Below are 24,020 nucleotides of genomic sequence, written 5' to 3'. Positions count from 1 at the left end.
ACGAAATGGCCAAAAGAATAAAGCTTGAAACGAACTCTCGTGAGGCATCTTCTTTTATGGTTGAAAAGTACGGCCTCAAAAATGTTGAGCGGCTCAAGATTTGTTCCGCCGCAGTACCAGTAACTTTACCGTACTTCCGACGGTTGAAGGTGAGTCGCTTGCTACTATTATTAGAAGGAAATCTTGTTGTGCCAGCTTTAAAATTTGAAATTGTTTTTGTGTCTGGTGCTCCAGTTTGATTAAATAGTTACAAATAATGAAGATGCATTAGGTTAGTGAAATTGTTATTTCGCTATTTCTAGCTTCAATGTGGACATGCCTCATTAATTAGGCTATGCGATGGTTACTGTTTCTGCAAATACATGAAAAGTAAAAGTTTTTTTATATGAAAGATTTTCTGGGGCTGCCGTCAGCACCAAGGCCAAAGGTATAGAATTCGTCAAATTCTCATTTAGTTCTCTGTACGTAATCATCACTCAGCCGCTCTAGATAGTTCGTTCAGCCACGCCAAGATATTTTTCGCTCGCTATTAAAACCATGTTTGTTCGATTTTTATTGCTTTATCGTGATTTTTTTTATTGCAAACGACGGCACCGGAAAACACTGCGTGTCGTGTCTAGGATGCTACGACTGCTCCTAGCAGACGCATGATGCATCGTTGTTACGCACTCCTTCATCTCGTCTGTACACTACCATCGACCGCGGTGAAGCCGGTCCGCTTGGCATTGCAATGTAATCACTCTAACACTTAATCTGCTGTCAGCAGGGCATCATTGCTGGAGAACATGTTGATGGTGAATTATTAATTTTTATGCGAGGAGTTAGTAAATCTACAAATTTACAGTTTTTCATTTGGCGGTCGGACGTTAGTGGATTCTGATTATAAACACGAGTACAGACCGGTAGGGTACTCCCAAAAGGTTTAAGTGTACAACCAGTTGCACAGCAGTCGGTAGCGGATTTACTGCGTCAAGTCATGAAAAAAGCACAAAAAATAATTAACTAAAGGTGAAACTGTCTATCAGTAAAATGTATTCTGTAAAGCGTGGGGCAGCAACATACACTAGTCGCATTTCTGTGAATAGTCGGGCAGCAAATACAGTAGTTGAAAAGCATTGTGTTCGTCGGTAAGCAGTTTGTCGATTAAGGAGGTTCTGTGAATTAGCAATATATCGGTAATCAGATTGTAATGAAGCAAAACTAAAATCAGAAAATTTACGTACTACCGTGTTGAGCGTGTGAACTAGGGATTGACTTATTTTTCCAGATTTTATCCGAAATGATGGGGATGTCGACGACATTAGGAGAGATGTTTTTAAAAGATTTCGGATCTTACTCGCCCGATTTTCTAACAGGCGATCCTTTCGTTGCTCCGCTCGAAGTGCTGTGTCCCCCAGTAACCCCTTGTTTAAAAGGTTGTGCGTGGAAAAAGGGACCTAATAAAGGAATGCCAAGAGTTTTGGCATGGCACCGTAATCCAACTAAGGTATGGAAGTTATGGGCGCTTTGCTATGTGGTAGAAGATAGTATGTAAATAGCGCATTTCGTGGGTAAGTTAACGCAGCGGTTACTTGTTAAAATGCGGCAGTAGCAATACCAATGGTCAGAATTATAGCAATGGCTGTTCCGTCGTCCGTGTACGAGACGGCTATTGTAAACTGCCGCATTTTTTACTAATTGCCTGTTTTCGCTAAAATTACTTTTCATCAAATTATTAATCTGCGGCAGCTCTGCAAAAGATAAAGTAGTGCTAATAGTTCTGCATCGATAACTGTAAACATCATATAATGGACTTATACTGCCAACAACCTGATGTGTATTATCTGCCATAATTAGAATCATGCTACGCTTTGGAGCCTTTGGTCATGCAGTGCCCGCCAAAAGCGAGTGAACCTTCCTAGTACAGTAGCAGTTCGGGTATTCATTCATCTAGCACAGTAGTCCACGGGGCATTTTGCGTTTTCTTCCCAAAAAAACCTACTTTATAGCGTCTAATTTACATTATTTTTGCATCAAAGATGCCGAGTTTTCTAGATTCTTTACCTTTTGCTTCATAAATTTCAACGGTAAATTAAAATTACAGATATGATTGTCTGTTATTTAAAAACCGATATTGCAGAATTCATCAATTGTATATTTCAGCTGATTATGGAGAAAAATTTGATTATTTATTAGGTTACAATATTTTGCGGCGCTGGAAAGGTTATTCAGGGGTTGGCTGTTACTCTGAGATGCCGGGGTTGTGAGTCCCGCTACTCTCCATGCACATGGTCGAACCGACAGACTTCTACATATTCCTTTTACGATGTGGAGCAGCCGTTCACTGATGTCTCTCAGGACATTTACGTCTGCAGGAAATTTGCCCAAGAAATCGTGAATAACATGTATGCTTCGGCTACGTTGTCTCCAGCTTTGCTAATTGTACAGTACTTATTATTTAGATTTTTTAATCACGCAACTTACGACGGAATCGCGGAAACTATGAAGTACACATATGGTTGGAATAAATGTGAGTCATAAGTGTCTCAATTAATACAAGACAGTTTCAGGCCAGTTTAAAAGCGTTGAGTGTGTCTTGTTTCGTCTCAGTGTTCTCGCGAAAAACCGTGGCGGTTATTTTCCTGCGACACGAGATTGAATGCGACATCAGAGAGCAGAAGATCACCTTCCAGTTTGAAGAGCAGAGAAGTGTTTTGCAATATTTGGACAAGCGTATGGACGAGATCTTCGCAAGCACATACGAACACCGCTGTTCTGGCGAGTGCGTAGCCAAAGGGTGTGGAAGACTGTTTATTATGGACGGACTTTGGAAAATCGTGTTCCGGCATTGTATAGCAGAAGTGCGGGTAAGTAGCCGCTGGGTGTGTTATACCATTCAGTAGATCTTCCTTATTAGGTCTATTTACCGATCATAGTGTTGCTGCTAAACTATATCAGCATTATAAAATAGTTTCCAGCCCCATCGTTGTATGTAAGCGTTTACACGAACTGTCATTGTTTTTCGTGATTTATGAATAACTATCTACCGCCAGACTAGAACGTACAAGTGGTCAGCTAATATATGCAACTGACTTAACCTCATCAATGTTTACATTAAAGTCGCCGTGTCTCTGATGATTATTAAATATTCATGACCTCGAATTCATGATTTGGCTTTTTCAGAATTTCGTTGAAGGAATTTCTTTGATTAACTTTCCTCGAGTTTGCACGCATTCGCCATGTGGCAGGTCCCTGTTTTGTCTGAAACACCGTATCTTTGATAAAGAAAGCGGAACGGAAACCGATCGAATCACTATTCATATGGCAGGTAAATAACTGCTGAGGTTATTTTCTAGATACAAATGGGTATTTAGGCGGAATTTTTCATTGATAGTGGATAGTGGCCATTCATTAATCGTGGCCATTCGTGGATAGCTGTACTTGTGGCTATTCTGTGCAGACTGCATATACAGTATTCGTTGTCGATTGTGCTATCCACTGGTGACAGTAAACTAATAATCAATCGTGGATGTTAGTATGCTGATGCTGTAGATACGTCTGCCGTAGATAGGCACTTTCGTCAGCCTGTCGTAAAATAACGAATCCACTATCGATTGGTTATATCCTCGTACAGAGCACTTCAAGTGGTGCTGTGCATTTATTTTTGCTACGTCTTGTTCGCTTTTGGATCTGTAAAATGTGATTGCTCAACGCACAGTTGTCGCTTAAGTCAAGAAAGATATTCAAGTCTATATATACTTTGTAAGGTTGGTGCCGCCAGTCTTCGATTGTTGCAGGGGTTTCCAGGGCTCTGCAGACTAAAGCAAGAATCGACATCGACTCGATTCTAAGCGGGGAAGTAGATGCTGAGCCTGGAGACATTGCCTGTCGAAAGTTTGACCCCAAGCTCGGTTGCAGAAAAGACAAAGGAGAGAATCAGCGCGGGCATTTGTACAGTCGCGGTTATCTGTTTCTTGTTGGACCAACGGGACATATTTTCAGCTTTGCTCCCATCTACAGGTACACTAGCTCATGATCCTGTTGGCACACTGTGTTGAACGAGGGCACCACGACATTTCGCCAATTACGATTTGTCGCAGAACATTTAGCCGCAAACATATCGCCGAAAGGTCATCTTGCCAGGCGACGGACAATTAGTTTAATGGACATCCCGACGGTAAATAAAAGTCACCGACCAACTAACTGGAAGTTCGTCTGAAAAAGCGTTGCCTTTTTGAAACATTAATCCGAGCGCGCACGCGCAAACACATTCTAGAAAAATGAACTCATCACACGCTTTGCAAATATTCCTATTACTGCAAATTATCGTCCTGAATTTCACGGAAGTTTACAGACAAAATCGCAATGCAACGGCGTCTTTGCACTGGCTCGGCATTAGTACAATGACTGCATTCCATCCGCAAATAACAGCAGTTTGCACGGTTGCGCATTACCACAACACAGCAACTAGAATTACCTGCCCATTCTCGCGAAACGAAGAATAGTCATTTACCGAAATCAAATCTACCGTTGTTTCATTTGAAGAAATGCTGGGACAGAATGAAGAAGAATATGATACAACGAAGAAAAGCTTTATGTTTTTTTTTTGCTTTTCTACTACTGTTTGTGCTAGCGTTCTGATAGCAATTACTAAATTGCAGGGGACAAATAATTGCTGTATGATACGAAAGCAGTACTTCGCTTTGCCCATTATTTTAATCAGTACCGCTTTAGGGATCAATATATTAATCACTTTTACTGCATAGATGCAGTGCTGGTCTTACTGCATAGATTGCACACTGATAAGCTGCGTAGGCTGCATAGACTGAATGGTAATGCATAGACTGCATTTCAGTCAGCCGTGTTGTTCATGTAGCCGCCCGCCACAAAGGCTCTCAATTCGGTAAAGTGATTAATATATTGATCCCTAAAGCGGTACTGATTGAAATAATGGGCAAGGCGAAGTATTGCGAATGACATGCGTTTTTTTCCAGAGCTGAAAGTCTTGGGCAGGTGTACCTTTTTATTGTCAGCGCACTCTATGAGTTGCTGCAAAAAGTTGCGCCGGAAGAGTGGGGAAACATCTTTGTATGTTATGATAACATCTGTCAACTTAACCGACTGAAAGCTGCAGGTGAGCCTTTGCCTTTCCCCGAGCCCTTCGATCAACTGTGGAGTCGTGTATCCAAAATCGTGGATGGGTTGCACATTCAGAACCACAAGGATCCTAAATGTAAAGAAAAATACCATCCCAATAAGTACTCAGCGAGCCATCCTACTCTCACTGAACGAAATACCATGGCTGCCGAGCAGACGTTTTCTTGGTTGGCCAAGTACAAGAAGCAGTTAAATGCGATGACTAAAACCAGGCAGTTTTTTTTCATTCACCGAATGGCAGTGCGTCGGAACGATTATCTCTCGAATTGTTTAGCGGAAAATAACCGGCCTGTTGGAGGAACCATGCGCACCTTCAAGGAAAAGTAGCCACATTTCGATCCGCAGGGGCATTTCTTCCATTGGGTACAGCAGCCATCCTAAAATGGAAGTACTAAAAAATTGTAATGAGCAATGGTTTAGTTGGCCTAACCTTAATATCTTTGCATTGTTGCTAATTTTTTTGGCGTTTCGTAACAGGTGATTTTCTGCAATTTGCAACAAAAGCTGCTAATGAGTTCGCAAAATTTCGAACGCAGAACAGTGTCAATGTGTTATGATTGTCAAAACGTTATAAAATTTTCCTTGCTATACAGTTTACGGATGCAGTGGCTGATGCCAGACCTAGCTCAGAAGCAGCTGAACTTACGTACAGGCTTTAAAAAACGCGCTGCTGGAGAACTAATAAAATTTTTATTTGTCTTCTTAAGCGCAGATAAAAACAGTTCATACGGCCGGCGTGCCACCATATAGATTGCGATAACAAACTGGAGATGACAATGGCTAGCTTCAGTGTTTCGTGTAGCTCAGGTTAACAAGTCGCTTTTCTTACTAATTTTCGTTTTGCTTTCCGACAATTTGCTGTACGACAATGTTGTTAACTACCACGAGTTGCTAACCGACAGATTGCTACCTAAGTTCGCTTTTCTACAATTTCACTGCGCGACGTTTTGCGGAAACTATTTTGTTGGCCGACCATCGGTCAGGTTCCTGGGTTTCTCAACTACCGGTGCGTGTTTACTGGATAGCTTGTTGCTTAGGGCTCAAAGTGCTTCCGTCGGTGCTCATTTTATAGAATTACCAGTTTGCCCAGGTTTAGTTCTTGTAATCCCGGTGGTGTATGTAACATAAGGTTTTTTTTATGTTTCTCATACTTTCTTATTTTTGCTTAGGTGTTATTTGATTTTAGATCTCAAAGAATTTTTACTGGGTTTGGGGAAGCTGTTTTGTCGGGCATCAGAGTGTTGTCAGCAAAATGTCAGCGCTCAACGAATTGTCGGTAAATATTTTGCCGGTCAGCAAAACGTCTGCAAAATAGCGGGTAGCATATCGTCAGTGGGCCGCCCTAACTAGTGCGATTTTTCCATAAAGCCACAATGCGTATGGGTCAATTGTCTGCAGTATCACCTACTATTACCGATTCAGATTCCATCTGCAAGGCACACTAGGAATTTTTTCGTGGTATGCTAAAAGTAACTTTTATCGTACCTTGACAACGATTTATCAATATTGCTATGTAGTTCATCAAAGGTACTTCTAGTACTAGCCCATCGTGTAATGATAACTATGTGAAAAAGTCGAAGTAATAATCGACCGAAGCGTAGCGAATGTCTAGGTTGAGGCCGTTACGAAAGCTCGTTACGGAAGCTGGTAAGGGAAAAATAACTATGACGCCCTTACCGCAGCCCGGGTCTACGACGTTGTCGTTTGTTGCCGCGACGAAGCGTGCATATACAGCGGTACCGTAGTTTTAGGTTTCTTTCCGTTGCAGATAGGATTTCTGGTAGAAAAAAATCGTAACAAAATAGCGCTATGGCGTCCGCCATTTCATTGCTACAAGGCCATTAATGGCTGCCGTGCCGTGCTTTTGCGGGCCTATACAAAATGACTCAGCTGGTACGTCATGGACGAAGCATATCGCTGCGCAGCGATCTTTAGTTGCCCGACGCATTAAAATTAACTGCGATGGTACTGCAACTTCTGAATCCTGCCCGTTACGGACGTTCATCGCAAAGTGACGCTTCGATACCGCAGCAGCCACTATAATGCCGTTGCTGGCTGCCGTGTTGTTTCTGGCCCTTGCAGGGCTGGATTTTTAATTTCTGTTCGTTTGGAAAGTTGTACCTACCAACTTGTTTAACAGCTTGAGCATCAGTATCTTCGGTCTCCTCGTGGAGATATAGGAACCCGGGGTTTTACTAAAGAAAATATATCACCTGGCAAATGGTGCCGAATTCGGTTACTTGCACGGAAACAATTAATTTCCCGCCTTAACACCTGGTTGCATTATTTTACAAGCGCATGTTGTTAAATAAGATGTGAGAATTGGCGTAAAAACCATTTGGGCGCGCAACATCCGACCGGGAGTTATGGCTGCAAGAAAAATACAAAGTTTAAAAGCAAGGTGTAATAAAGGTTTCATTAGGGACCGATCTCCTTCACACTTTGCGAAAAAATGCAAATAAGCATAAAGATCATTTTGGCACGGAGTCATTTTTTACTTCTAAAGCGGACTTTAAAATTTTGAATATACTCGTACATTTAAATATGTTAAGATGGAAGCTTGGTTTCTTGTCAAAAGGATCTTTAGGTTTCCGTGCGATTCTTTGGAAAAACGATCGGTCGATAGCGAGACTTCTGGTGCCTTTTTGTTTTTAATTCTTCGATTATATTTTTGTGCCCAGTCCCTTCTCATGTTAACTGGGACAAAATATTTTCTTTATGTGATCTATATAGTGAGTGGTGCTCGTTGATGTGCATTTTGACAGATAAATAAAACAACAAGGATATTTTATTCATATCTCTTCAACCGAATGGTGCGCGCACACACGGTTTTCACATCGCTGTAAACAAAAATCATTTGGCAATAGATCGCAATAAACCGATTCAAAAAAAGTCTTTGGGAGTGCGGGAGATTAAAACTTTTTTTGGATGTATTCAAATTTAGCTTCATGTACCGGGGTCACTTCCCTTAATAAAAACATAAATTATTCAACACAATTAAAGTTCTACCGCAAACATAGATTCTGATTCGGAACATACGCAAATGCTTTTTGTTGACCTCCCAGTTTGTCATGCCAAAAACTGCGTTAAACTTCTTTCCAAAATGTCCGAATTTCACGCTGCTTAATACTTAACTCTCATTAAAAAAACTGCTTCGCAAAATCTTATATAAGGGCTCCCAACGCATTACACTAATTACTGCAGTCACATTACTGGGCTCCCCGCTCGTTAAAACGCCTGCATCCTATCCGCATGCGGCGCAGTGCACTTGTACGAATCGGATTTTTGGCTTACCAGTTAGTCGTAAAGTGCACTTTAATTGTAGTCTCAAATTGTACTTTCCGTTTCACAGCCGTTTTAACGAGCGGAACGTCCAGATACGATACGTGATTATAATGTGCTGGGAGCCCATTTATTATAAGATTTATCGAAGTACACATGACAAACAGAAAAAATTGCAGCTATAGATATATTTTTTTAAAATATTGTTATGGGCTACAGTATGCAGTGGAAAAACATGAAAAACTTACAGTAACCGTCCAACGAGGCGCAACAGTGTAGCGCACCGTTCCTGTGTTGCGCTTGTTAGGCCGTTCTAAGCCCGTAGCATCGTGTTGCGGCTGTTAAGGTGTGCAGAAGACCAGTGCAGCATACGGGCTAGCACTGTTGCGGCCCGTTGCTGCACGTTGCGGCTTATAAGCCGTGTTGCGGCTGTTGCGGCGTTGCAGCAGCCAAGTGCAGCACACGGGCTAGCACGGTTGCGGCCCGTTGCTGCACGTTGCGGCTTTTAAGCCGTGTTGCGGCTGTTGCGGCGTTGCAGCAGCCCAGTGCAGCATACGGGCTAGCACGGTTGCGGCCCGTTGCTGCACGTTGCGGCTTTTAAGCCGTGTTGCGGCTGTTGCGGCGTTGCAGCAGCCAGTGCAGCATACGGGCTAACTGTTGCGGCCGTTGCTGCACGTTGCGGCTTTTAAGCCGTGTTGCGGCTGTTGCGGCGTTGCAGCAACAGTGCAGCGCATAGCTAGCACGGTTGCGGCCCGTTGCTGCACGTTGCGGCTTTTAAGCCGTGTTGCGGCTGTTGCGGCGTTGCAGCAGCCTAGTGCAGCATACGGGCTAGCACGGTTGCGGCCCGTTGCTGCACGTTGCGGCTTAAGCCGTGTTGCGGCTGTTGCGGCGTTGAGCCCAGTGCAGCATACGGGCTAGCACGGTTGCGGCCCGTTGCTGCACGTTGCGGCTTTTAAGCCGTGTTGCGGCTGTTGCGGCGTTGCAGCAGCCCAGTGCAGCACGGGCTAGCACGGTTGCGGCCCGTTGCTGCACAGCCGTCGTTGCGGCTGTTGCGGCGTTGCAGCAACAGTGCAGCACACGGGCTAGCACGGTTGCGGCCCGTTGCTGCACGTTGCGGCATTAAGCCGTGTTGCGGCTGTTGCGGCGTTGCAGCAACAGTGCATACGGGCTAGCACGGTTGCGGCCCGTTGCTGCACGTTGCGGCTTTTAAGCCGTGTTGCGGCTGTTGCGGCGTTGCAGCAACAGTGCAGCATACGGGCTAGCACGGTTGCGGCCCGTTGCTGCACGTTGCGGCTTTTAAGCCGTGTTGCGGCTGTTGCGGCGTTGCAGCAGCCCAGTGCTGGGCTAGCACGGTTGCGGCCCGTTGCTGCGTTGCGGCTTTTAAGCCGTGTTGCGGCTGTTGCGGCGTTGCAGCAGCCCAGTGCAGCATACGGGCTAGCACGGTTGCGGCCCGTTGCTGCACGTTGCGGCTTTTAAGCCGTGTTGCGGCTGTTGCGGCGTTGCAGCTGCCAGTGCACAGCATGCACGGGCTATACGGTTGCGGCCCGTTGCTGCACGTTGCGGCTTTTAAGCCGTGTTGCGGCTGTTGCGGCGTTGCAGCAGCCCAGTGCAGCATACGGGCTAGCACGGTTGCGGCCCGTTGCTGCACGTTGCGGCTTTTAAGCCGTGTTGCGGCTGTTGCGGCGTTGCAGCAATAAGTGCAGCACGGGCTAGCACGGTTGCGGCCCGTTGCTGCTCGTTGCGGCTTTTAAGCCGTGTTGCGGCTGTTGCGGCGTTGCAGCAGCCCAGTGCAGCATACGGGCTAGCACGGTTGCGGCCCGTTGCTGCACGTTGCGGCTTTTAAGCCGTGTTGCGGCTGTTGCGGCGTTGCAGCAAGTGCAGCACGGGCTAGCACGGTTGCGGCCCGTTGCTGCTCGTTGCGGCTTTTAAGCCGTGTTGCGGCTGTTGCGGCGTTGCAGCAGACCAGTGCAGCATACGGGCTAGCACGGTTGCGGCCCGTTGCTGCACGTTGCGGCTTATAAGCCGTGTTGCGGCTGTTGCGGCGTTGCAGCAGACCAGTGCATACGGGCTAGCACGGTTGCGGCCCGTTGCTGCTCGTTGCGGCTTTTAAGCCGTGTTGCGGCTGTTGCGGCGTTGCAGCAGACCAGTGCAGCACACGGGCTAGCACGGTTGCGGCCCGTTGCTGCTCGTTGCGGCTTATAAGCCGTGTTGCGGCTGTTGCGGCGTTGCAGCAGACCAGTGCAGCACACGGGCTAGCACGGTTGCGGCCCGTTGCTGCTCGTTGCGGCTTTTAAGCCGTGTTGCGGCTGTTGCGGCGTTGCAGCAGACCAGTGCAGCACGGGCTAGCACGGTTGCGGCCCGTTGCTGCACGTTGTTGCGGCTGTTGCGGCTTATAAGCCGTGTTGCGGCTGTTGCGGCGTTGCAGCAGACCAGTGCAGCACACGGGCTAGCACGGTTGCGGCCCGTTGCTGCACGTTGCGGCTTATAAGCCGTGTTGCGGCTGTTGCGGCGTTGCAGCAGACCAGTGCAGCACACGGGCTAGCACGGTTGCGGCCCGTTGCTGCTCGTTGCGGCTTTTAAGCCGTGTTGCGGCTGTTGCGGCGTTGCAGCAGACCAGTGCAGCATACGGGCTAGCACGGTTGCGGCCCGTTGCTGCACGTTGCGGCTTATAAGCCGTGTTGCAGCAGACCAGTGCAGCATACGGGCTAGCACTGTTGCGGCCGGTTGCGGCGTTGCGCCCTTTGTATACGGTATGCTGAACTTTATGCAACGAACGGATGCGCAACGCGAATCTTGGTCCGCAACGCGACAGTGACGTTTAAATCCAATGTTGGTACAGATTGAGCCACTTCTGGGTAACGTTACCAATTGTTACAGCGTTGAAGCGTAATAAATCAGGCATCTGAAAAACGGCCGCCTTAAAACAAGGAAAGAATTACTCAATGTTAATCGGTGCTTTATTTCGGACATTTTAATTCCCATGCTCCCCACAACCGATTAGTCGGCAATGCGGCATAAAGGCGGCACAAGTGGTTAGATGACAAAATAATGGCGCTTACTGGACTAGATTGGCGATTCTTTACGTAATCCAACCAGCTTATTAATGATAATCCCATTTGTTTCAACGTGCAATTCGTGGAATGGGAATGAGCCATTAGGCCCACTCAATTATATGTGAACTGGTTGGGGAAGATAAGGCGAGACTAATTATGTATGCGCTACGTTTGTGGACAAATGCAGAAAATTATGCCAACCGCTCGGCAAGTGTTGCACGTAATTGCGTCTGTATAATTACTTCACTATTTCTCATATTCCGGTCACTTTGAGTGTATGGTTTCATATTCCGGTCACTCAGTCGTACGCATGCGCAGTAAGTGAGCGGCTATCTCATCCAGCAATCTAGCACTCGATATAGGTGCTAGATTGCCGCTCACTTACTGCGCATGCGTACGACTGAATGACCGGAATATGAAACCATTCATAAAAAGTGACCGGAATATGAGAAATAGCGAAGTACATGATAAACCTAACGTGCAGCATCTTCTCCGGTTTATGTGTCATATGACTGCTATTACATGACTACTTCGAGTAAATCGAGGATAAAGGGAATTTTAGCTTTGCCACGTTCCGGTTGCTCTCCTCATCGAATCCCCAGTGTGCAATTGAGCGAAACACTGAACCAAGCCCAACCGGAAACCCCGAAAGCCACAAACCCGGAAAAATCGTCCTCGTTCCGGTTTTCTTTGTTTGGACCGCTGTTAACGTGCGGAAACTCGGAAATAGAAAAGCCGGAAACCCGTCCTCGCTACGGTTTTCTTTGTCTGGACCGCTGCTAATCTGCACAAACTGCAGAAAATCAGAAAAATTCCTGTATTCTTCTCCACAAAACGAATGTAACTAGGCTGTTACAGGCACGACCTGAAGAAAAGTCGTTTGCAGGAGTTTTGGTGCTGTCGGTGTGCAGCATGCTTTGTATCAGTCTTCGCTGTAACACTTGGTGCAGCTCCACAGGCTGCTGCACCGTGCATCCGTGTTGACGTTGGCATCCCTTATTAATAAAAAAAACGGCATTATGCTACAGTGCTACTTACCCGGCGATGCTAGCATAGTCATACATGAGCTATCCGCGTATCCTGGTGGCAACGCACCCACCAGTGCTCTCGGCCATAAAAAGCCAAAAAGATGCAGTTAAAAACGCTGGAGTACGTACTGTGTCTTGTACTTCCATTCACCGGTGCATTGAAAAAAACTTCGAAGGCGTTGACACACTATAACCTCCGGGAAAACGGTTAACAGTTTTTTTGCACGACTGTTTAGCTAATGCGTGGGTTCTGCTGAACAGAAACATTTCTTATTCAGTCAGACGTCACCGCATCAGCGGCGAAATATTACTGCTTATAAAATCAGTTAGAAATTTTGGAGAAACCAGCTTTTACACTTGCCGGTTTCTCTCATATACAAAATGCAGTGTAAAATACTGGCAATTGCACTTATTTTTATCGGTGAGACAGGATCAGTTCCTTCTATTGTAAATAATCTGCTAGAAAAAAACGCAATTAATCTGCTGCATTTTTTCTGGTATTGTTTCTGGCGGTATTTTTCTGGTATTTTTTCTGGCAGCATTTTTTCTGGTATTTTTCTGCTGCACCGTAGTATACTGTGTTCTTCATTACATGTATAATATTGATTGTGAAATGTTTTTGCAGGCAGCTCATCGGTCTCATCGGGGCAATCGTGCTCGGCGCATTACCCAACATTAGCTGCCACTCCGGGTGGCGACGATCCCACCCAGGTTAGTTATATATACACGTGGCCTCCAGCGGAATCTGTCGGGTGGCGAAGTAAATGTAGCGTGTAACTTACGCCACGTGGTGTTAGTATCTCAAAAGTGCCGAGACCGGCAACGTGGCAGATGCTGGGACGACAGCTGGGTGGTGGCGAATGCCGGTCCCATACACCGTTGTCCAATATGCGTATTAAGGGAAGTGGGTCGGTACATGGCACCAAATTCGTGTACTTTTCACATTCGAAATTTTTCACATTCGCGCACTCCCAAACCTTTTTTTCCCTTGTTTTATGACATTCTGTAGCCGAATGATTTGTATACACTGGGGTGAAAACCGTTTGTGCGCGCAACATCCGGTGCGGGAGTTACGGCTGTTAAAAGATCGATTCCAAAAGTTTAAATGCATCGAGGCATACGAAAAGTCTCATTATGGACCGATCCCTTTCAGATTTTGCACATAAATGGACATACCCACAAAGAATGTTTTTACACCGATCCACTGTTCTACCATGTTTTTCAAATTTTAAAATGAATTTCAAAAATTTTAAAATTTAGTTTGAAATTTGAAAAACACCATGGAAGTTTGGATCGGTGTAAAAACCATCTTCATGGTTAGGTGCATTTACGTGCAAAATTTATGGGAGATCGGTCCATAATGAGACTTTTGGTACACCTGAACGCATTTAAACTTTTTGGAATTTTCTAGCAGCCATAACTTCCAAACCGGATGTTGCGCGCACAAACGGTTTTCACGCCAGTGTATACAAATCTTTTGGCTACAAACGTCATCAACCGAAACAAAACTGTGCTTGGGAGTGCGCGAAAGCGAAAGTTTTTATGGATGTACACGAATTTGGTGCCATGTACCGGCCCACTTTTCTTAAAATCATTTGTCTAAACAAGTCATAAAACAGTACATAAAAATTATTTGAAAATGCCCGAAAGCGAAAGCGCTCGAGCAAGTACACGAATATGGCAGTCAGTCAGCACCCAGTAGAAACTACCGAGTAACAAACTTAACTGCCGCCGCCGGCAACGTGTTTTTTTGCATTTTGGCTTTTGTTTTTCGCTTGTTTGTGCACGCATTTTGCTGTGTCATAGTAGTACGATACTGTCGAGTCGTCGACATTAATGTCGCTAGCAACGAGGTATTGGCTCATCGGCTTGTAGCTAATAAAAGTCAGGGTCGCAAGACGGCACTATTTTGACAGAGTGTCGGCACTTGGTATATTTACCGGAAGCATGGCGAGGTCAGCATCAATTCGCGCATTACCGTCACTAACCTCGGCGCCACCATTGAGCCGCTGACCAACCTGACAGCGTACCAGCTGTACCTGCAAAGCAGCTGGACAACAGCGGCCAACAGCACGTGTCAATATGAAATCTGGACAGGGACATATTTAATCAACGGCATGGCAATCGGCAATGATGTGGCATCCAGGGATGGATACAGCATTAATCGTAGGTGTCCTATCGATAAATTTCCAAACACCCTAAATGGAGTTCTACCTACTGACCTGAGTAGTGTCTTTTAATAATGCCTGTTATGTGTAAACGGGGCAAAATTACAAGAACATGCCCATAGAAATGGATAAATCAGGATCAGAGACACTAATAGTTAATTGAATGTAAATAAAATTAAGTAACACAAGAACTTTCTTATCGGGTGGTTATTACGGGCGTCTGCAGCATGTGGGATGCAATTTAACGGTTTGATCGAATTACGACAGATTTGATTGGGAATTCCATTCTGTATCACGATTACCAGAAACTAATGATTGGATATGGATGTATGATACCGAAGACTGATGGAACGTGCGATACGCCGGTTATCTGGGCGGAGACCCGCACCCGCCCGGACCAGTTATCGGCCGGCGAAATGGCCGCTTTCGACAGCATCATCAACATCACACTACAGCCGTACTGCGTGACGACCCAGGATCTTCCGGTACAGGTTTACGATGATGCCAAGCCTAGTTGTCCGTCCATCGATCCGTCATCGTGCATGTCAACAATCATCCAGGGAATAAAAGCCAGTGTCCCATCCAGTAATACGACAGGTCAGAAACCAAAACGTGTACAGCACCGAAGATTTGCAAGTGCTCGATAAAATACTGGTTCAACTCTGTTACAGCATCAGTTTCCTCCGTCGCGTTCTCTTACAGTTCGCCTGCTTCCACTTGTCATTGGCCGGTTTATATATATCCAAAACTGGCATATGATCCGCAAACAGTAAGTTTACAATTCATTTTAATTGCTTCTGCTTTACAACAACTGGTTTCTGAACACAGCGATCGAATGGTAAAATATGTACTTTAAAGAATCGATAATTACGGAACATCCCGCAGGTGGCCGGTCTGTGGTGGGTGTACCGCGCGGCCTTTGATGCTGAGCCAAACTCGGTGGGAATGCGGTACTTCTGGCATATCCTCGGCAGTGCTCCGTTGCCGCAGACGCCCCTCAACGGTAACTATGCCTGGGCGGAGTATACGCAGTACGACAATCCCAACGATACACAGTGTAACTATGGATACTGGACGGGCATGCTGGTCACCACCGGGCAGAATGTCGGCTTCCGCTTCATCACCAGCGACAGCGGCGACGGCATTGGTAAGACTTCACCGACAATTTACGAAGCCCACATCCTACGATTCTGTGCTCAAAACCGCAAGCTTACAAATAAAACCTAAATAGTATGTACAAGCTTGACGGGTTCTGTATTAAGCGACATGGGCGAATGATAGTTGGGGCAGTTGATCTGCCGGTACAACGACAACTTGAATGGTAATCTTTCAAAGTGGTCGTTACTTTGCAGTGCCGCTGCGTTCGATGACCATCTACCAAGACGACAAGTACGAATTCTTCTACGGCTGCTTCATCCCCAACATGCAGACGCAGATCTGCGCGTCGCCCTTCGCCATGTTCAGCGTCCGCACTGACCCGACCACCTGGTCGCAGAGTGAGAAGGACCACGTGGACAACGACATCATCACCCCGCTGATCCAGAGTTTCGGCTGTGCCGCCAAGGATATGCGCATCATGCCGCATCCCAGTGACAAAGCCCAGTGCGAATGGAAGGGCGCGACGCCCTGTTTGAACCAGTTTATTGCTGGGTATAACGAGTTACTACCACCCGTTCACGATGTGATTTATTAGCTCGCAAAGTTCAAAGAAGCGCATGTGATAAGCAAATGATAAACCTTTAGCTTCCCTTCCCCTGTTCGATATGCTAGTATATTATTTTTTGCTGTGCTACTTTTTATGAATAAGATTTCCTTATTATTGTACTATAGCCCGGTTGCACAAACTCGCTTGTACTCGCAATAGACAACAAATAAACTTAATTCTGTACTAATATTATAACATAATATGCTTTTGTGCTTTAAATGCACTGCTGCAGTTTCGTACTACAAATAAAAGATGCGCTCAGATCGTGAAAAAAAGACAGGTAAATACATGGACGGATCGAGCTTCCGATTCCATTGGAGAAAATGTTTTAAAGCAACTCTGATGACAGATTCAGAAACAGCGAATTTTTTTCATCTAGAAAGTCTTCCCCCTATTACAGGTACCTGCAACAGGGGGAAGAGAACCACTGATTTGTTGGGATTCCTCCAATGATTTTCTAGACCAAAAATTCGCTGATTCTGAATTTGTAATCCGATTTGCTTTAAAACCTTTTCTCCAATGGAACCGGAAGCTTGATCCGTCCATGGGTAAGTAAAAAGTTTAAAAAAGGTATCCCAAAGACCACACGGCGAAAGCTGCCAAGAAAATGTTGTAATCCGGTACTCGACAATGCTGTATCCCATACTGAGCGACAATTTGCTGAACACCGATAATTTACCGATGACCTTCTGAAACCAACAAGGAAACTTTCCAAAACTCAAAAGATCTAAGAAATAATTTTTAGAAAACGCAATGAAGTACCTAAAAAACAAGGATAACCTAAGAATAACCTAGCTAACATGGGAAAAACCAGAGCAATCTAGCAACTCAAAGAGCCTAGAGACCTAAGAAAAATACTACGAAATCAATCAAACCTAAGAAAAAAAATTCCAACTAACAAACCTAGGATACATACCGGCAATCTGTCCGTCAACGAAGCAGCTTCGGCAAGAAGAGAGACAGCAGAGTTGTAGGGATACGAATTGACAGGCAGCAGATCACTGGGCATATCCGTCCAGATCACTGTGCTCGTTATCGATGTCCGCAAACAGAACACGAAAAGATTATCTCTTCCTAGCCTCCGCTTAAGTATGCCGCTCGTCGAGTATGCTGGAATTTTAATTCCATCTGCTGCTACACCAGCTGGAAACGCATCAGACAACTGCTGTAAAAAATAATCCGGCATTCCCTGATGGATCCACGTTAATAGGCAGCTGAAGGATGAAATCCGAGCTCTTAGTCACAACACCTGATTGGTCAGCTAATGACTTGCACATCATTTTTAATTTCTACTTTTGTATAGAAAATTGGCTATTTGTACTGAAAGTAGCAATTCACAGTGTTGCTTATATATTGGAAAAACCGAAGACACGACTGCAATGAATCATGGTTTATACCAACATGTTCGATGCCAAAGTAGAATATAATTATGCTGGTACAAACTACAAAAAGGACTATGTATCGTAAATGCGTACGAGTTCCAGCTGAATTAAAAGATATTAACCCGTTGACGGGCATTGGCGTCAGGGCGCAACATGGTTTTCTGAATTTTTTTCCCAGGGATTGCGAACAGTTAATGAATATTAATTAGCATAATTAGCAATAAGAGACTTTAAAGCAGCAGTAAAAACATAATTCAAACTTGCATTTCAAGTCAATCACAAATGACCGTTGCCCGAAAATGGCTAATTTCGGACTTTCCAAGCTCTCGTACGTCTTGCTAATTAACTAATTAGTGGATGAATAATTAAACCGCAGATAAATCAACAAGGTACAATTAACAACGTTCAATCCAAAATTGACTAACACGGGTTCTGTAAGTTTAACAGTGGAAGACCACAGTCCGTCAAAAACTTGTGTTGCGTGCCAACACCATTGCCCATGAAGGGTCTCAGATACACGGGCGGGTGCCATTTTGACTGTTTCCCTATAATCACGTAGTCAGATCAAGTTACTGTCGGTTCGTACGCAAAGCATGCGCCACGCAGTTCTGTTGGTCGGAAGCTTGTGAAAAGCGCTTTCGCGTATCAACACCCCGGGCGGTCGGCGAAAAACAAAATCGCCTCAAAACTTTGTCTGCTTCAGGAAAACAGAACGCTTAGGGAAGCCGAACATGGTAGTCCTGATTGTAATGTTGATGCATTGTTTGGACATGCGAGAGTGGCGCAGCTTTGCTGAAAAGATGATTTAGAGTTTTGATCAGTCTCGGGCGTTTAAAAACAACAGTAACTGTACACGGCAGGTGCACGTTGACGTTGGTGATTATGACCTTTGCGGCAGCCTAACTAGTTTCTACCGATCGCTAATGCGTTCCAAAAAGTGCTAGTGACCACTAATTCACATTTTACGCCAATGACCACTGCAGCTGGACTATCCGCGCCTCATTTCAGACACTGGCACTTGCGGCCACACCAAGGAAAAATGCAAGCGCGCCAGTATAAAGTCGGCTAGGCGTGCCGGAAATGCAGGATATGCAATGTTAAACTTCCAAAATAATGCTTCGTACAGTCTTATATGAGAGTATAATGGAAGTTTTGAGAAAAAAATATCGTTAGCATCGTTTATTTCCTCTATTCTATCTGTAATAGTGGTCAAAATACATGGTAACAGAATTTGGAAGTTTTTAATTTTTTGCTGACCAGTGGTCACCTTGTTGACCACTACTATACTCTTGTTTTAAAGTGCTTTTTTTGTTCTATTTAATAAAGTTATTGCTTTTATGTAATTCCCGTTCGCCTAATTATTACAAAATTAAATGTTTTCATGCTGTGGACTGTCCGTGGGCATTGGCGTTGGCAAACACCCTAGTCATCACGGCTGACCTATGGTCAGCACAAGCTTACAAAAAGTTCCCTTTCTTAACTGATTATTTTCATCGGGAAATCCCGATTTTCAAAAGGAAACTCGCATTCCTTCGGGTACCGCCCGCTGGAGGGTTAAGTAGGTTGCGTTTTGCACGGCCTCATGATTAACGGCAAAATTAACGACGATTTTAGCGTTGTTAATTCAACGTTCCGTTGATTCGAATAAGAGGTTGCGTTATAAACTAAACAATTTACTGCTCCTGGTATTAACGTGAGGAACTAGGTATCAAACAGTCTCCGTCAAATATTGTATTCAGTCTTGAAAAACTTAAAACAACTTTGTTTACCAGCGTAAAAATAACAAAATAGATCTTTTTTATATGGCACACACACTTTAGAAAGAAATGTGGTTAAAGTTTCCGCGGAGACGTTCTAAAAACAGTCAATCCATTCTAAAATGCGTGACTAGCAGTTGCACTAGAGAGATAGTTGGGGCCGTCAGGCGACAAAGTTGCTGCAGAACTCTAGCTGCTGAAACAGTGAAGTATTCGTGTAACTGTGTTTTGATTTTTGCAGTAATTTTTACATTTATGAAGAAGTAAATTATTTTTCTTTCAATGATCTAGCTGGCAAAAATCTCACTGACAGCAGTGCAACTGTCGAGACTGGTACGATTTTCGAAAATTCGAGTCGAGTGGGCAACTCAGGATTGAATGCCCAGGCCGAAATTCACTGGGTAGATTGTCTCGCCTATGCAGTCTTCGAGCTCAATGGTCTATGTTAGCACAGTCGTTCATTACTGAATTTCAACGTCGTTATTAACGAAACGATACCCCTTTCTTTTCGTTAATAACGACGGGCAGTGCCGTTTAAACGTTCGGTAATCGTACCCCGTCGTTAATACTGTCGTCAATCGTATGCCTTCGTTGATACCGCAACCTGCTTATTCAAAAGAATTCACGCGTCCGTTGCCAAATTAAATAGTCCGGGTACAACTCGGTAGCCGTAAAATTAATACGAGTACGAGGCAAGCGGCAACTCTTTCCCTTCGCTTAAGTAAATTTTATCACTTTCCCCGCTGCATCTTTGCCTTGCGCAGGCGCTCACGTGATATCGTATCCATCACCAGTGTGATCAACGCTTACTTAGCCGGCGATAAAATCTCACCTGCCGCCCTCTTCGCTATATTCTTTATCAGTCTGCGTAATCAACTATAGCTGCAAACCGGTTTAGACGTGAAACGGCTGAAATCAAGTATCACGGACCTGATTTCAGCCGTTTCAGCCTTTGAAGGACCTCAAGCACGCCCGAGGTCCTTCAAAGTTTGCGAGAGAAGCATCCATTAAGCGCCCCACCGTCCACGGCTCGTCACGCCACAACCGCTGCTACTGCGCCTGCTTTTACGGCTGCTGAAGTTTTTGCTGCCATCCACACTTTTCAGCACTTTTATCCACACTTTTTCTGCTGCTGCCTTCCACGGGGCTCGGCTGCAGGACCAGATGGCTTAAGGCCTCAACATTTGCTGGACATGGTGGGCTCGAAGTTAGATGATCATAGCGGATCCCTTTGCGAAGCCATTGCCTCTATGTTGACGCTGGTTTCACAGGGAAAGATACCTGCGGATATACGGCCGATCTTCTTTGGTGGTAAATTATTGGCGTTACGCAAGAAAGACGGTGGACTGCGCCCGATAGCGGTAGGACTGTCGTTGCGCCGCCTGATCGCTAAAATTATTTTCAACAGGATAGCGGACCGGGCAACTGCTTTGCTCACTCCTCACCAGTCTGGCTTTAACGTTCGGGGCGGAGCCGAAGCTATCGTCCACGCAACCAGACATTTTATACTGTCCAAACCGGAGGATATAAAAGCGCTCGTGAAGATCGATTTTCGCAATGCCTTCAACACCGTTTCCCGAGAAATAATTTTGGATGCCGTGCATACCCATTTCCCGGAGTACGATGAATTCTTCTGGTCGGCGTATGGATATCATTCTTCTTTGTTCATTGATCAGACAGTGCTGTCGTCTGAATGTGGAGTGCAGCAGGGCGACCCGCTAGGACCTTTGTTATTTTGCCTTGCATTGCTCCGTGTGATTGCTACGCTCAGTACCGAGCTTAACGCTTGGTACCTTGATGACGGAACCCTGGGCGGAGCGCCGGCGGCAGTTGCAGAAAACTTCACTCGGGTAATCGAAGGCGCTCGTACCATTGGACTGGACATATATGAATCCAAATGCGAGCTTTTTGTATCGGGAGGCTCCGAAAGTGAACGTCAGGAAGTTATCGAGTCTTTTGTTTCGCATCATCCTCAGCTCCGTGTGATATCCAACTCCACTTTAACGCTACTAGGCGCCCCGGTTCTGGACGACGCGATTAGTGACGTCCTTGATGAGAAATCTTGTGCCATAAATAGAGCCTGCGAACGCTTGCAACTCCTTCCTCGCCACCACGCACTATATCTGCTCAGACATTGTTTGGGCGCCCCGAAAATTATATATGTGCTCAGATCTTGCAATGCCTGGAAACATCCACACCAGCTATATCAAATTGACGAGTCATTACGTTCGTGTTTTCAAGAACTCAGTAACGTTCGGGGGAACCACGACGACTATCCTTGCTGGCGACAAGCGACTCTTCCGGTTAGTCGAGGAGGAATTGGCATACGTCGTGCGGAGGAATTATCACTCCCAGCCTTCTTGGCTTCGATTCACTCCGCATTTGACTTGCTATCGTCGATGCTTCCTCAACATCCGGCAGTAGATGCATCAGAAGCAATAGAGTTGTGGAAAGTTAAAGCTCGCCAACCGGAAATGCCAGAAGTTGCCTTCCGAAAGCTGCAAAAAACGTGGGACTTGCCTCTGTGCAATGTGTCAGTTTCGGTCTTAATGGAATTATTTCGCAATGATGGTGTCAACACTGCCCGTTTACTCGCGCAGTCTAGGCCGGAAGCCGGTATCTGGCTGAATGCGCTTCCCTCAGCCCACATCGGCAATCTTCTCGACGACGAAACTATGAAAATCTCTATTGGTTTGCGTCTTGGAGCAGATATTTGCGAGCCACATAACTGCACCAAATGCCATAAATTGGTGGACAAGCTCGGACACCACGGGCTATCGTGCAGCTACTCAGCCGGTAGACATGCGCGCCACGGAGGACTAAACAATATCGTGTGTCGGGCTTGTGTTTCAGCCGGAATTCCAGCTAAGCTTGAACCACGCGGCACATCGTCAACTACAGATCAACGCCCAGACGGTTGTACAACTTTCGCCTGGAAAAGAGGGATGTGCCTGGCCTGGGATGTAACGTGCGTCGACACAATGGCCCTTTCCCATCGCCCGTCAACGTCGGTTACGGCAGGTGCTGCTGCTGTTGAAGCAGAAGAAAAGAAATCTCGACATTATGCATATTTATGTACAAGGGCGCTACATCTTTTCTCCGATTGCCTTCGAGACGATGGGACCCTGGGGCCCGTCGGCTATCGCCATTGTAAAAGAGTTGGGCAAAAGACTGCAGCAGCACACGGGAGAGCGTCGATCGCATGAATTTCTGCGCCAACGGCTTTCACTGGAAATTCAGCGCGGAAATGCAGCATCTATCCTTGGCACGATGGACGGAGTGGATAGTTTAAATGAAGTTTTGCTGTTGGGAATAATATCACGTTTTTGTTTTTCTTCCACCTGATCTGTACGTTGATTATTAATAAAGAATGTCAGTATCACGTGAGCGCCTGCACACGGGTAAGATGCAGCGGGGAAAGTGATAAAATTTACTAAAGCGATGGGAAAGGGTTGCCGCTTGCCTCGTACTTAAACTGCAAAAGCGTCCGGCGAACGGTTTATCAGACCGAACGATTTTGTCGGTTGCATTGCGGGCAAATCAGACAGCAGACCAACGGTTTTTATATTGGTGCACATTCGTATTATCGCCATCTGAAAGGAGGTAATTAAGACGAAATGCCATTATTATTCAGCCAACTGCTACAGCCTACAGTGATACTGAAGCGCTATTGAAATTCAGCATCATGAAGCGACGGATGATCAGCTGCGCTTGCAGTTCCCAGAAGCGGTGACTGTCCTGGATCTGCTTACAGCGGATGTGTTCTTCTCAGATTTATTGTCAGAATAAACGTACAGATCACACACTACAGTCTACTTGGAAGTGCAGGCAAAACGCCAGAAACGGAAGCCGAAAAACAGCGAAAGCGGAAGCCGAAGCGAAAAAGTTTTTCACGAGCAGGTGTGCTGGTGTGGAGATTGCATGTTCCGTTTACGGCACCGCGACATTTTGCCGCGGACAACTAGTCGCAGGAATTTTGGTAGCAGACATATCACCGCCAGGTCATCTCGCCGCGCGACGTTTCGTCGCAGAACATCTCGTCGGTAGGACTTTACGCCGCGAGACTTTCGTTCGCATGGCCGTTTCGACGCAAGGAAATTTCGCCGCAAGGATATCTCGACGAAGCGACATTTCGCCTATCAGATAAATGATTTAATAAGCGAAATAAAACAGTCAGAAAAAAAACCTGAGAAATCTAAGAAACCTAAGAAAGCCTAAGAAACCTAAGAAAACCTAAGAAACCTAAGAAACCTGAAAAAACCTAAAAAAGCTAAGAAACCTGAGCAACCTAAAAAAAACCTATGAAAGCCTAATAAGACCTAAGAAAGTCCAAGAAAGACTAAGAAAACCTCAGAAAAACTAAATACAAGCCTAAAAAAACTGAAAAGCTAGTGAGAATTAAGCGCGGTGAATTATTTTGCGGCAATTAGTTGCATCGTTCGAAAAGTCCCAAGATGAATTGTCTGCGACCAGACGTCTTGCGTGGAAATGTCGCAAAGGTAAAATGTC

At 45.5% G+C, this 24,020-nt stretch overlaps 2 protein-coding genes and 1 long non-coding RNA gene across 3 annotated transcripts; all 3 read left to right on the top strand.

Moving 5' to 3' along the window:
- Nucleotides 1-2,373: 2,373 nt before the first annotated feature.
- On the top strand, nucleotides 2,374-2,834 carry LOC129590059 (uncharacterized). Its single transcript, XR_008690688.1, has 3 exons — nucleotides 2,374-2,384; nucleotides 2,442-2,509; nucleotides 2,590-2,834. It is a non-coding gene; the product is annotated as an uncharacterized LOC129590059 (long non-coding RNA).
- A 9,949-nt stretch (nucleotides 2,835-12,783) lies between these two features.
- Nucleotides 12,784-16,542, top strand: LOC129590027 (uncharacterized). Its single transcript, XM_055485001.1, has 7 exons — nucleotides 12,784-12,920; nucleotides 13,125-13,210; nucleotides 14,416-14,665; nucleotides 14,935-15,264; nucleotides 15,339-15,436; nucleotides 15,553-15,814; nucleotides 16,020-16,542. The coding sequence occupies exons 1-7, from the start codon at nucleotides 12,881-12,883 to the stop codon at nucleotides 16,358-16,360; spliced, it is 1,407 nt and encodes a 468-aa protein (XP_055340976.1). The 5' UTR covers nucleotides 12,784-12,880; the 3' UTR covers nucleotides 16,361-16,542.
- Nucleotides 16,543-20,394: 3,852 nt separating this feature from the next.
- On the top strand, nucleotides 20,395-22,883 carry LOC129590009 (uncharacterized). The gene is made up of 2 exons (XM_055484964.1): nucleotides 20,395-22,532; nucleotides 22,594-22,883. Exons 1-2 carry the CDS (start codon nucleotides 20,705-20,707, stop codon nucleotides 22,854-22,856), a joined length of 2,091 nt encoding a protein of 696 aa, XP_055340939.1. The 5' UTR covers nucleotides 20,395-20,704; the 3' UTR covers nucleotides 22,857-22,883.
- Nucleotides 22,884-24,020: the final 1,137 nt, after the last annotated feature.

This window comes from Paramacrobiotus metropolitanus, unplaced genomic scaffold, assembly GCF_019649055.1.
Source record: "Paramacrobiotus metropolitanus isolate TYO unplaced genomic scaffold, Prichtersi_v1.0 Parri_scaffold0000038, whole genome shotgun sequence".
In the NCBI taxonomy this organism is placed as follows: domain Eukaryota; kingdom Metazoa; phylum Tardigrada; class Eutardigrada; order Parachela; family Macrobiotidae; genus Paramacrobiotus; species Paramacrobiotus metropolitanus.
This window is presented reverse-complemented; position numbering and strand designations above follow the sequence as displayed.